The sequence below is a fragment of the Oncorhynchus keta genome, chromosome 15, assembly GCF_023373465.1.
Source record: "Oncorhynchus keta strain PuntledgeMale-10-30-2019 chromosome 15, Oket_V2, whole genome shotgun sequence".
NCBI classification, from domain to species: domain Eukaryota; kingdom Metazoa; phylum Chordata; class Actinopteri; order Salmoniformes; family Salmonidae; genus Oncorhynchus; species Oncorhynchus keta.
This window is the reverse complement of record NC_068435.1, coordinates 13,148,658-13,161,410: the sequence shown is the minus strand read 5'-3', so window position 1 is coordinate 13,161,410 and position 12,753 is coordinate 13,148,658. Positions and strand designations below refer to the sequence as shown.

Genomic DNA, 12,753 nt, shown 5'->3' with positions numbered 1-12,753 from the left:
ATTGCCATGCAAAATATCAGAATTGCTGCAGCAAAATAAAGCACTTTTACACGCAACTATCACATTAAAAAAAAAAAACGCAAAGTAATGAACCGAAACCGGATGCACACGTGCGCCATCGTGCATAAATGTATTTCTCCCATTACAACAAACGCGATCACGACACACAGGTTAAAATATCAAAACCAACTCTCAACCAATGACATTAATTTGGGGACAGGTCGAAAAGCATTAAACATGTATGCCAATTTAGCTAGTTAGCTTGCTAGTTAATTTGTCCTTTTTAGCTAGCTTGTTGTTGCTACCTAATTTGTCCTGGGATATAAACATTGAGTTGTTATTTTACCTGAAATGCACAAGGTCCTCTACTCTGTCAATTAATCCACACATAAAACGGTCAACCGAATTGTTTCTAGTCATCTCTCCTCCTTCCAGGCTTTTTCATCTTTGAATTTATATGGTGATCCATCTACACTTTCATAGTATTACCACGACAACCGGCAAAACAGTTCGTCTTTCAATCACCCACGTGGGTATAACCAAAGAGGAGATGGCACGTGGGTACCTGCTTCTATAAACCAATGAGGGGATGGGAGAGGCATGTCTTGCAGCGCGATCTGCGTCAGAAATAGGAATGACTTCTATTTTAGCCCTTGGCAACGCGATGCTCGCGCACGCGACATGTCCGGTCTGGTCAGCATGTAAGTAATCCTGAAGGGACTGATCTTCACACTTGTATGAAAGGGATATCACACAAAAAATGCTAAGTATTCCTGAAGCGACTGATCTTCATACTTGTATGAAGGGGATATCTGACGGAAGCCCCTTTTTGACCTCCTCCACCCACTGCAGCGGTGTCCTTAGAGGGGAGAAGTCGGTCACTACTGCCCCAAAACTCCAGTCCGCCACAAACCCTGGCAGCAATTCTCCAGCGGAGCCCTGGAGCAGGTGGAACTGAATATCCAGGGCACTGCAGTCCTGTGAAAGGGGGGACGAATAAGTGCACGGGACAAGAGGGAAGCAGGTATAGAGGAGAATCTCAATTGGAATATCTTGATTCCTTTCGCCCCCCAGCATACACTCGAGTAGGAGGAGGAAACGTGGAAAGAAATGCACTTGTAAGAAATGAGTCTGTCCTCCTCTATCACTCCATCAGGCAAATTACATTTACATAAATAAAATAAAAATGTACTCAGTTCTGCCTCCAGGGAAAGACTCATGGCAATAAAAGTCAACCTACTCCCAAGATAGAAAGAACAGGGAAGAGAACACACAAGTCATTTTCACCCCAGACAACAATGGAGGGTTTCTCTACCTTTGCAACTTCCTCCAGTCCCCTCAGCATGAAGCCAACATGGCGGATGGTGGCCAACTCTGAGTTTTGTGGTACCACCAAACAGAAACAGATATGCAGGGGCAGCTTCTCTTCGAGGGCAAGCTGCTGGGCATAGATCAACGCCCAGTTATCTACAGAAAGAGTCAAAGAGAGAAGCAAACATTCTGTTACTGGTGAATATGGCTGCAAATACTGAAAAGAATCCACAAAAACAATTCCCACTACAATGTCAACTCAAACTATACTGGCTTGAATAGTTTATTTTTCCATTGTCATTTCGAGTATGGTGGAAACACAGCTCAGCAGTGTGAAAAGGCTGCATTCAATGCACTTTCTATTGGACATTCTTATTTAGAATGACAGCCTATTCCGGCTGTGATACAGCCTGGAATCGAACCTGGGACTGTAGTGGTGCCTCTTGCACTGAGATGCAGTGTCTTAGACCACTGCACCACTTGGGAGCCCACTGTATATTGGTAGTGGATATACTGGAGATTCTCACCTTGGACCCTGTGATCCCGGTTCATCCAGTAGACTACTCCCTCTGAACCTTGCTTTATCTTCTGGGTTTGGGACAGAAAACGGAGGCGCTGCTTGTTGAATTTCAAGTCCTTCTTCTCCTTCCGCTGCTCTGCCACCACATCCTGCAGCCAGCCCTCTACTCTCTCCCTCTTCCCCTCTTTTACAGCCTGCAGCTTCTGCCGTTTGGTGTTGTCCATTTTGACAAATGTGGCCTTGCGTTTTTCTGCTGGCATGGTGGTTCGATTATTAATGCTGCTTGGGCCTACTAATTTGGTAAAGGAGCAGTGTCTTTGGCTCTCGAGTGTCACAAACTTCCAAATGTGCTTGGATGCTGGAATGAGCAACAAACTGGATAGAGGGAAGCATTGGATGATAATTACTAAAGAAATATAACTTTTTCATCTTCAATACATTTTCTAATAATGCAAGCAACCATGGCAAAACAGGATGTCATCATGCAGACCAAGACACCATTTGATGTAAGTCAGGAAATAATTAAATGACACTCGCACTGAAATGTTTGGCAAGAAATGCCTTACCTGCGATGCATACAGATTATTGTAAACGTGTATCGCAGTCCTCTTCAGAGTTAAACTGAGGCTTCTTGATATGTATGTATTCAAACAACAGCAGATACGTACACATCTACACGCGTGTCGTGTTCTTTTTGTTTTATAAGAGCAGATCTTTTGGTGAGGGGGGGGGGGTATTATGACAACTACACATCCCAAAATGCCATTCGTGTCTCTATTTTTTGCCGTCGTCACTAGTTACCACAGCCACAAAGTCTTAAGCTCCCCATGTCTAAAATTTCTATTCTTAAAATCTGATTTTAAACCTAACATTAGCCACACTCCTAACCTTATACATACCCCTAAGACCAAATAGCACCTTTTTTAAACGAAATAGCACATTTTGTCTTTGTGGCTGTTGTATCTAGTGACAACCGTTGAGACGGGGGGGGATATTTGACGTCACTAGATAGCTAGGCTGGCTAGCTAGCGTGCTAATTTTTGTGAATTTTATCCAGAATATTTTCCTGTGTGTAGCTACAGATTTCCACAGTATGAGCAACGTTGGTTTTTCGGCTACACGGGGGATCAGCTCCAGCGGACCTGATAAGGTCGACATGTCTTTAGGTAAGGCCGCTCGCGACACCGTTGATGTGGGTGGGTCACTGGCAGCTCGAGCTTGGTTGTTGTAGCTTGCTTGCTAGTTTGCTAAATATTCGCATATGAGGGATCATAATATGCATCGTTATATAGCTAATTATATGCATTTTTTAAGATACATTACACTGTATATTTAAAACGACTTTACATACAACTCTAGGCAACTTTGTTTGCTAACCGCTAGTTAGCTGCGTTCATTCAATGCGACCAAGCCAATTAGCCACTACTACTCAGTTACCGAACTGCTAGCTAACGTTAATTGTTATGCAGGTCTATTGGCCCATCCAAATGTCAGCGAGAATGATTATTGTAGTTAGCTAGTTAGTTAACTAGAATGTACAAATTCAGCCAAGACTTCCAAGAGCCAGACAAACTTTAAGCATGGCATACATAACGTTAGATTGACTGAAATAGCTCACTGGCAAATAAACGTATTGTTTTGTTCATCTGACTGTCCTAGATGATATAATTCGTTTGAACAAGAAAGAGCAACAAGCAAGGAGGCCAGTCCCGGGGAACCGCAGGCCACTACAGAAGGGGAAGGTCTTTGTCCAAGGGAAGCCAGTTGGAGCGAGGACCAGGGGACAGACTCAAAGACGTGTGTACAGTAGTTTTGTTTGTGGTGCTCTTCACTGCAACTAGTTCTCCATTGTTGACCATAAACTAGGTGGTTCGAGCCCTGAGTGCTGATTTCCGCTTTGCGTCATGTGTAAGAGCCCTTAGCCACATTGGCTATATACCACACCCCCTTGGGTGGCAGGCGTTGGGCCAGTAACCGAAAGGTTGCTAGATCAAATCCCAGAGCCCGCCAGGCCATGTTTCTCTTCCACAGGGGCCTCAAGGTACACTCTATTGGCCCATAGGTGTCTCTGACCATATGTAGACTTCTACTCCTGAACAAGGCAGTTAACCCACTGTTCCTAGGACATGATTGTAAATAAGAATTTGTTCTTAACTGACTTGCCTAGTTAAATAAAGGTTACATATATACATTTTAAATATTGCTTAAATAACTTAATATAATCATGCCTGGGATATTTGAAATGCCAGTGAACTAGTTAGACCTTCCAATACATCACATCAATTGAATTCTCCACATGAATAAGAAGCTGTGTCATTTCCAGGAGGTGGTGTACCAAGAGGTGCGATAACGAGAGCAGGTTTTGGAAGAGGCCGAAAGATTCCCCCTCCGGTTGGTCGACGCCGGGGTCAAGGGGTTATCACTGGACTTGCAGCCCGGAAGACTGCAGCACTACAGAAAGGCATCAGTCCGCTCAACCGACCTGCTATCAACCGGGTACTAAGGGCTCATACATCTGGGACATTTTCATTAGGGCACACTGTAGCAAAACGTGCATCAGAACCAAAATGAGCATCCCTTATTGGACAAGTTAAGATAATACCTCGCTGTTTCGAACTGTTTTCCTCCGTTTCATGCCTAGTTAACATGACCCTTGTTGGGATCAAAGAGGAGAGAGTTAGTTTCCAAAGAACACTGTGCTCCTCTGTTCACCATCTCTATTTACATTTTCTCTCTCAGAAGTTACAGCCCTTCAACAACCAATCACGGCCCTTCAACAACCAATCACGGCCCTTCTACAACCAATCACGGCCCTTCAACAACCAATCACGGCCTTTTATCCAACCAGCCCAATACAGACAGGTGCAAGGCCAAAGGAGGCCCTACAGACAGACAGACGTACAGAGACGCCTCGACTCGACGAGACCCTTTCAGCAGCGGAGACGGTGAGTAAATAACATTTGCAGCATTACTCCTGGATGACTCCCCTCCATGGAATATCACTATGTCACACCATCAGCCGGTCCCAGACCGCTATCTACCCCTTCTTCCCTTTGGCCATAACCGTTCAATGTTTGCAGACCTGTATGTATTAAAGGACAAAGCAGCCATTGAAACAATAAAAGTGTTCTCCCTGCTACTGTTATTAATGAACAGCTGAGAGATTTGGGGTGAAGAAATGTAACCATTCTAAAATGCATACAGCTATGGGATGCAAGGACTTGACCATCCATTATATCAAAAGTATAGTTTTAACCATGTGTTGAAGCTATAGGGTGTTTGTTTACATTTACTTTGTTTGCAAACATTGGAGCAAAACAAGCTTATATTTTGGGTTCTGATGGGGTTACGACTGTTGAACTAAACTCATGAGGCCTTTATAAGTTATATTCAAGAATTGATGGGTACATATAATTAATTTACAAGTCCAAAAAGGGATGTAGCAACTGCAGATGTCCTCTTTAAGTAATGTGGGGGAAGCGTCATATACACTGATTATACCTATATAGGCCTATAAGATCTGCAAATATCGAAGGGTTAACATCAAATGCAAAGTGGTAGGGAACAAATTGGCCCTGGCTCTGTTTAACGCTGAGAATCACTGAAGCGTTGTTCCAAGTGCTCTCCAATAACATTGCACAAACAAAGGACATCATGGAACATTTCCATCTCCATCCTTAGACCAACCATCTATTTTGTCTTCTCCTTGTAGGCCCTTGCCCCCTGTCCAAACCCAGAGAGAAGCCCGCCAGGCCACGTTTCTCTCCCGCAGGGGCCTCAAGGTACACTCTATTGGCCCGTAGGTGTCTCTGACCGTATGTAGACTTTTTGAAATGTATTGGACACAGTGCACGGAAAGTCCTGTCTTTGTCTCAACTGTACATTCTTCCATACTGCAGATTCACGCCCAGGTCCCGAAGCCGACTTTAACCTCTATATCCCCTGCCCCAGTTAGAACCCGCCAGTGAGTATTTGATTTGTGTCTGTGTGTGTGAGACTGTCGCCTCTTGACAGACAGCATTCCACTCTATAATATAGTGCACCCTCATCATTCTTGAAGACTACACATCAAACCTTTGCTCGTCATTATCCACAAGTCGTCTAACCATGTGTGTGTCTGTCTGTCTGTCCACCAGGTGGCGCACGTCAACAAACAGCAGTGGGATCCTGACCGTTTCCATCGACAACCCCACTGCCATGACACAGTCTGAGTGAGTCACATTATGAAGCCACACATACCATTATATGAGCAGAGACTGACTAAATACATAGGGCCAGTAGTTACCATACCAAAGAACCTCATATTAACTAAGGGCCAGTAGTTTTTCCTAGTCCGTTCAAGTAGTACGAGGGTGGCAGGTAGTTAAGAGCTTTGTGCCATTAACCGAAAGGTCGCTGGTCCGAATCCCCATGTTGGCTAGGTGAAGAATCTCTGTGCCCTTGAGTATTGCCCTTAACCCTAATTGTTCCTGAAAGTCGCTCTGGGTAAGAGCATCTGCTAAATGACAAAAAAATGTAAATCTCCTGGCCCTATGTATACAGTGGCGACCAAATATATTGGCACCCTTGGACTTTTCTTACATCATTTGTTACTTCTTCTAAAATAATTGAATAAGTCAGTTCTGCAAATTTCTGCCCTGCTAGTGCTGCCCCGGTCAACTGTAAGTGCTGTTGTCAAATCAAATCTTCTTCGTCACATAATCATGATTGACAGCTGTAATTCTGGGTGTAGCGCAATGCTTGTGAAGTGGAAACATCTAGGAGCAACAACGGCTCAGCCGCGAAGTGGTAGGCCACACTAGCTCACAGAACGGGACTGCCGAGTACTGAAGCTCGTAAATATTGTCCGTCCCACCGAGTTCCAAACTGCCCCTGGAAGCAACGTCAGCACAAGAATTGTTTGTCGGGAGCTTCATGAAATGGGTTTCCATGGCCGAGCAGCATGCGCAATGCCAAGCAACGGCTGGAGTGATGTAAAGCTGCCGCCATTGGACTCTGGAGCAGTGGAAACGTGTTCTCCTGTGTGATGAATCACACATCACCATCTGGCAGTCCGACGGACAAATCTGGGTTTGGCGGATGCCAGGAGAACACTACCTGCCCCAATGCATATAATTAAATGTAATCTTTATTTAACTAAGCGAGTCAGTTAAGAACAAATTCTTATTCACAATGACTGCCTACACTGGCCAAACCCGGATGATGCTGGGCCATTTGTGCACAGACCTATGGGACTCCCAATCACGGCCGGTTGTGAGAGCCTGGAATCGAACCAGGGTGTTTGTATTAGCGCCTCAAGCACTGAGGCGCAGTGCCTTAGACCGCTGCACCACTTGGGAGCTCCCTGTAAAGTTTGGTGGAGGAGGAGTAATGGTCTGGGATTGTTTTTCATGGTTTGAGCTTGGAACATTTGTTTCAGAGGCTGAATGGAAGCAAGTCCCTGCAGCACTGTTCCAACATCTAGTGGAAAGCCTTCCCAGAAGAATGGAGGCTGTTATTGCAGCAAAGGGGGGACCAACACCATAATAATACCCATTATTTTGGAATTAGATGTTTGACAAACAGGTGCCCACATACTTTGTCATGTAGTGTAACAAACTCTTCTTATAGCAATCAATGAGCTTGCTGCACCTTTCGACTGGCAATTTGGCCCACTTTTCGGCAGGAAACTACTAAAATTCTTTAATGTTTCAGGGATGCCCTCCAACTACTTTTTTCAGATCTCACCATAGGCTTTGGAAGTGATTCAGGTCTGGATTCTTCCATGGCCACTCCAAGACAGTCCAGCTTTTCTTCTTGAACCATTCCAGGGTGCTTTTGATGTGTCTTTGGGGTTGTTGTCCTGCTGGAAGTTCCACAACCTTCAACAGACACCGTTTTTGGACAGTGGGTTGAACATTGCACTCTAAACACCTTGATAATCTGCTGATTTCATGATGTCTTGCACACATTCAAGGCCCCCAATACCAGAGGCAGCAAAGAAACTCCACGGCATTATCAAACCTCCCCAAGTCGCTCTGGATAAGAGCGTCTGCTAAATGACTTAAATGTAAATGTAAAATGATTGTAGGCAGGGTGTTCTTTTCTTTGAATATTTAATTTGGTCACCAGTAAACACAGTGCTGATCTGTATTGCCAATGTACAATCATTTTGTTTCATTGGTCTACAGAACATTTTAAAGCTTGTTAGGTGGGTCTTTGAGAAGTTCAAATCAGGCTTTCTTGTCTCTTTCAGTAGTGAGGTCTTCCTATGTTTACCAACAACCAAATTAAGCAGGTTGCTTTGCTGCTTCTGGTACTTGGGGCCTTGAATGTGTGCAAGACATCATGAAATCAGCAGATTATCAAGGTGTTTTGGAGTGCAATGTTCAACCCACTGTCCAAAAACTTCAAAAACTGTGTCTGTCTCATGGTTGTGGAACTTCCAGCAGTTAAACAATCCCAAACAAATGTTAAAAGCACCCTGGAATGGTTCAAGAAGAAATGCTGGACTGTTCTGGAGTGGCCAGGGAAGAGTTACAATCGGAATCACATCCATAACCTATGGCAAGAGCTGACAACTGCCGTTGGTGGAGGGCACTCCTCAAACATTGAAGAATTAGAGCAGTTTGCTGCTTTAAAGTTAGCCAAATTGCCAGTAGAATGGTGTTACAAGCTCATTAATGGCTACAAGAAGCATTTGTCTGCAGTTCTTGTCCAAAGCCTGTGCCACCAAGTACTAGTTCCGGGGTGCCAATAATTGTCCATTCATCTTTTATTTTCTCAAATCTAAACTTACATTTACAAAAAATAAAATTGTTTCTGCAATGTAATTTTAGAATAAATAGGGAATTATTTAAGAAAAGTACATGGGTGCCATTATATATTTTCGGCAATTGTCCATAACCACTCGCCATATTTTCTTCTCTGTTGTCCCAGGCCTCCTTGTGCTTGGTCCCTGCACCCCTCGGCCCCCACCAGCTCTGCCCCAGTCAAGATAAAGGTGGAAGAGGAGAAGAAAACGGAACCACCTAAAGGAGTCCCCTTGCAGTTTGACATTAACAGTGTGGGGAAACCGGTGAGAATAAGATAGAATTGGGCAATCGTACACAAAGGCTACATTTACAAAGGCAGCCCAATTCTGATGTTTTTGCACATTTTTGGCAAAAGAGCTAATCTGATTAGGTAAAATATCAGAATTAGGCTGCCTGTGTAAACACAGCCCAAGTTGTTTCAGATCATGTCCTCGTGAGCCTCAATGTACAAAACATTAGGAACAGCTGCTCTTTCCACGAGACTGACCAGGTGAAAGCTATGATCCCTTATTGATGTCACCTGTTAAATCCACTTCAATCAGTGTAGATGATGAGAAAGAAGACAGGTTAAAGAAGGATTAGGCCTTGAGACCTAGAACAGAACAGGGCTCCGGGCAGCCGAGCGGAAATGGAGGAAAACTCGCCTCCCTGCGGACCTGGCATCCTTTCACTCCCTCCTCTCTACATTTTCCTCCTCTGTCTCTGCTGCTAAAGCCACTTTCTACCACTCTAAATTCCAAGCATCTGCCTCTAACCCCAGGAAGCTCTTTGCCACCTTCTCCTCCCTCCTGAATCCTCCTCCCCCCTCCTCCCCTCTGCAGATGACTTCGTCAACCATTTTGAAAAGAAGGTCGACGACATCCGATCCTCGTTTGCTAAGTCAAACGACACCGCTGGTTCTGCTCACACTGCCCTACCCTGTGCTCTGACCTCTTTCTCCCCTCTCTCTCAGATGAAATCTTGCGTCTTGTGACGGCCGGCCGCCCAACAACCTGCCCGCTTGACCCTATCCCCTCCTCTCTTCTCCAGACCATTTCCGGAGACCTTCTCCCTTACCTCACCTCGCTCATCAACTCATCCCTGACCGCTGGCTACGTCCCTTCCGTCCTCAAGAGAGCGAGAGTTGCACCCTTTCTGAAAAAACCTACACTCGATCCCTCCGATGTCAACAACTACAGACCAGTATCCCTTCTTTCTTTTCTCTCCAAAACTCTTGAACGTGCCGTCCTTGGCCAGCTCTCCCGCTATCTCTCTCAGAATGACCTTCTTGATCCAAATCAGTCAGGTTTCAAGACTAGTCATTCAACTGAGACTGCTCTTCTCTGTATCACGGAGGCGCTCCGCACTGCTAAAGCTAACTCTCTCTCCTCTGCTCTCATCCTTCTAGACCTATCGGCTGCCTTCGATACTGTGAACCATCAGATCCTCCTCTCCACCCTCTCCGAGTTGGGCATCTCCGGCGCGGCCCACGCTTGGATTGCGTCCTACCTGACAGGTCGCTCCTACCAGGTGGCGTGGCGAGAATCTGTCTCCTCACCACGCGCTCTCACCACGCGCTCTCTGCTCTGTTCTAGGCCCTCTCCTATTCTCGCTATACACCAAGTCACTTGGCTCTGTCATAACCTCACATGGTCTCTCCTATCATTGCTATGCATACGACACACAATTAATCTTCTCCTTTCCCCCTTCTGATGACCAGGTGGCGAATCGCATCTCTGCATGTCTGGCAGACATATCAGTGTGGATGACGGATCACCACCTCAAGCTGAACCTCGGCAAGACGGAGCTGCTCTTCCTCCCGGGGAAGGACTGCCCGTTCCATGATCTCGCCATCACGGTTGACAACTCCATTGTGTCCTCCCAGAGCGCTAAGAACCTTGGCGTGATCCTGGACAACACCCTGTCGTTCTCAACTAACATCAAGGCGGTGGCCTGTTCCTGTAGGTTCATGCTCTACAACATCCGCAGAGTACGACCCTGCCTCACACAGGAAGCGGCGCAGGTCCTAATCCAGGCACTTGTCATCTCCCGTCTGGATTACTGCAACTCGCTGTTGGCTGGGCTCCCTGCCTGTGCCATTAAACCCCTACAACTCATCCAGAACGCCGCAGCCCGTCTGGTGTTCAACCTTCCCAAGTTCTCTCACGTCACCCCGCTCCTACGCTCTCTCCACTGGCTTCCAGTTGAAGCTCGCATCCGCTACAAGACCATGGTGCTTGCCTACGGAGCTGTGAGGGGAACGGCACCTCAGTACCTCCAGGCTCTGATCAGGCCCTACACCCAAACAAGGGCACTGCGTTCATCCACCTCTGGCCTGCTCGCCTCCCTACCACTGAGGAAGTACAGTTCCCGCTCAGCCCAGTCAAAACTGTTCGCTGCTCTGGCCCCCCAATGGTGGAACAAACTCCCTCACGACGCCAGGACAGCGGAGTCAATCACCACCTTCCGGAGACACCTGAAACCCCACCTCTTTAAGGAATACCTAGGATAGGATAAAGTAATCCTTCTCACCCCCCTTAAAAGATTTAGATGCACTATTGTAAAGTGGCTGAAAAGTACTGTAAAGATGTCATAAGGTGAATGCACCAATTTGTAAGTCGCTTTGGATAAGAGCGTCTGCTAAATGACTTAAATGTAAATGTAATGTAAATGAGACAATTGAGACATGGATTGTGTATGTGTGCCATTAAGAGGGTGACTGGGAAAGACAGAAGATTGAAGTGCCTTTTGAATAGTATGTGCACAAGTCAGACTTCTCTCTGCTACCACACGGCAAGTGGTACCGGAGTGCCAAGGCTAGGTCCAAGAGGCTTCTAAACTGCTTCTACCCCCAAGCCATAAGACTCCTGAACAGCTAATCAAATGGCTACCCAGACTATTTGTATTTTTTTTTTGTGTATTTTCTTAAAACTGCATTGTTGGATAAGGGCTTGGAAGTAAGCATTTCACTGTAAGGTCTAAATCAAATCAAATCAAATGTATTTATATAGCCCTTCGTACATCAGCTGATATCTCAAAGTGCTGTACAGAAACCCAGCCTAAAACCCCAAACAGCAAGCAATGCAGGTGTAGAAGCACGGTGGCTAGGAAAAACTCCCTAGAAAGGCCAAAACCTAGGAAGAAACCTAGAGAGGAACCAGGCTATGTGGGGTGGCCAGTCCTCTTCTGGCTGTGCCGGGTGGAGATTATAACAGAACATGGCCAAGATGTTCAAATGTTCATAAATGACCAGCATGGTCGAATAATAACAAGGCAGAACAGTTGAAACTGGAGCAGCAGCACAGTCAAGTGGACCGGGGACAGCAACACCTGAAAGTATTCGGCGCATGTGACAAATAACATTTGATATATATTTTTATTCTGGTCTCTGACCATTGCTAGTTATAATTAAAACATGTTTTTTCAAAAGTATTATTTATAGGTATTACTGCACTGCTGAAGCTAGAAATCCAAGCATTTCGCTGCACCTGCAATAACGTCCATGTACACGACTAAAACATTTTGATTTTGTGTGAAGCGAATTGAATGTTTTTCTGACAAGCTTTCTCTCCCAACTGTTGTCACATCAGACTGCGATGACTTTGAATGAGCGATTCCGCATCCTGAAAGACGAGCGCGTCGCCACTGCGCAGACCAGCAAAGGCAGCCGATTCATCACTGTGGGTTAAGAGAAGGGGGATCCCCAAAACCTTTGTGTCCCAGACACACACACACACACACACACACACACACTGATCCCCACCTATCTGATATAGAACCGTTTTAAAAGGACCCTGAGCTGATCGTAAGCTGATCCTCCTGAGTGATTCTCCTTATGGAGCAGACTTGGGGTAGAAAGAGAATGATGCATTCTCAGTAGGATGAGCCTAGTATGCTGATATTTGTTGCTTACTTGCATTCATTTTTATGAAAACAGTAGGCATACGTTCTAAATTGTATGCTGTTCGAGTAAATATTAGGCAAACCAGATTTGGACACCGCCTTTTTGATGTAAAATAATTATGGTAGAATGTTTTTTATATGTATAGATATGGGATACGGTTCTATAGGAAATGTTATACTTTAAAATGTTTTCATACTAACTACAAAGTCATTTTGTTGAATAAACCCCTAATTAATGTACGAAAA

General features: G+C 45.3%; 2 protein-coding genes across 8 annotated transcripts in view; one reads left to right on the top strand and one right to left on the bottom strand.

Annotated features, from left to right (window-relative positions):
- Positions 1-2,569, bottom strand: part of cpdp (CPD photolyase) — a 20,223-nt gene extending 17,654 nt beyond the window's left edge. For all 4 annotated transcript variants that reach the window (XR_008064995.1, XM_035787618.2, XM_035787619.2 and 1 more), the window contains exons 1-4: positions 2,398-2,569; positions 1,839-2,206; positions 1,316-1,467; positions 796-978 (exon numbers count right to left, since the gene is read on the bottom strand). Coding sequence is in view for 3 of the 4 variants with exons in the window: in XM_035787618.2 (XP_035643511.1) it covers positions 796-978; positions 1,316-1,467; positions 1,839-2,206; positions 2,398-2,408 (714 nt within the window). In the remaining variant the exon portion in view is untranslated. The remainder of the gene's footprint in view (positions 1-795; positions 979-1,315; positions 1,468-1,838; positions 2,207-2,397) is intronic.
- Positions 2,126-12,753, top strand: LOC118394431 (UAP56-interacting factor). 4 transcript variants are annotated; one of them, XM_035787621.2, is made up of 10 exons: positions 2,126-2,337; positions 2,889-2,997; positions 3,491-3,628; positions 4,155-4,327; positions 4,571-4,776; positions 5,544-5,613; positions 5,731-5,795; positions 5,968-6,042; positions 8,750-8,888; positions 12,195-12,753. In XM_035787621.2, exons 1-10 carry the CDS (start codon positions 2,281-2,283, stop codon positions 12,291-12,293), a joined length of 1,131 nt encoding a protein of 376 aa, XP_035643514.1. In that variant the 5' UTR covers positions 2,126-2,280; the 3' UTR covers positions 12,294-12,753. The 4 variants fall into 4 exon arrangements, with proteins under 4 accessions (XP_035643514.1, XP_052319376.1, XP_052319375.1 ...); XM_052463416.1 differs by lacking the exon at positions 12,195-12,753 and adding an exon at positions 9,655-10,331 and having other exon boundaries at positions 2,135-2,337; positions 2,914-2,997; XM_052463415.1 differs by lacking the exon at positions 12,195-12,753 and adding an exon at positions 9,655-10,331 and having other exon boundaries at positions 2,135-2,337; positions 2,908-2,997.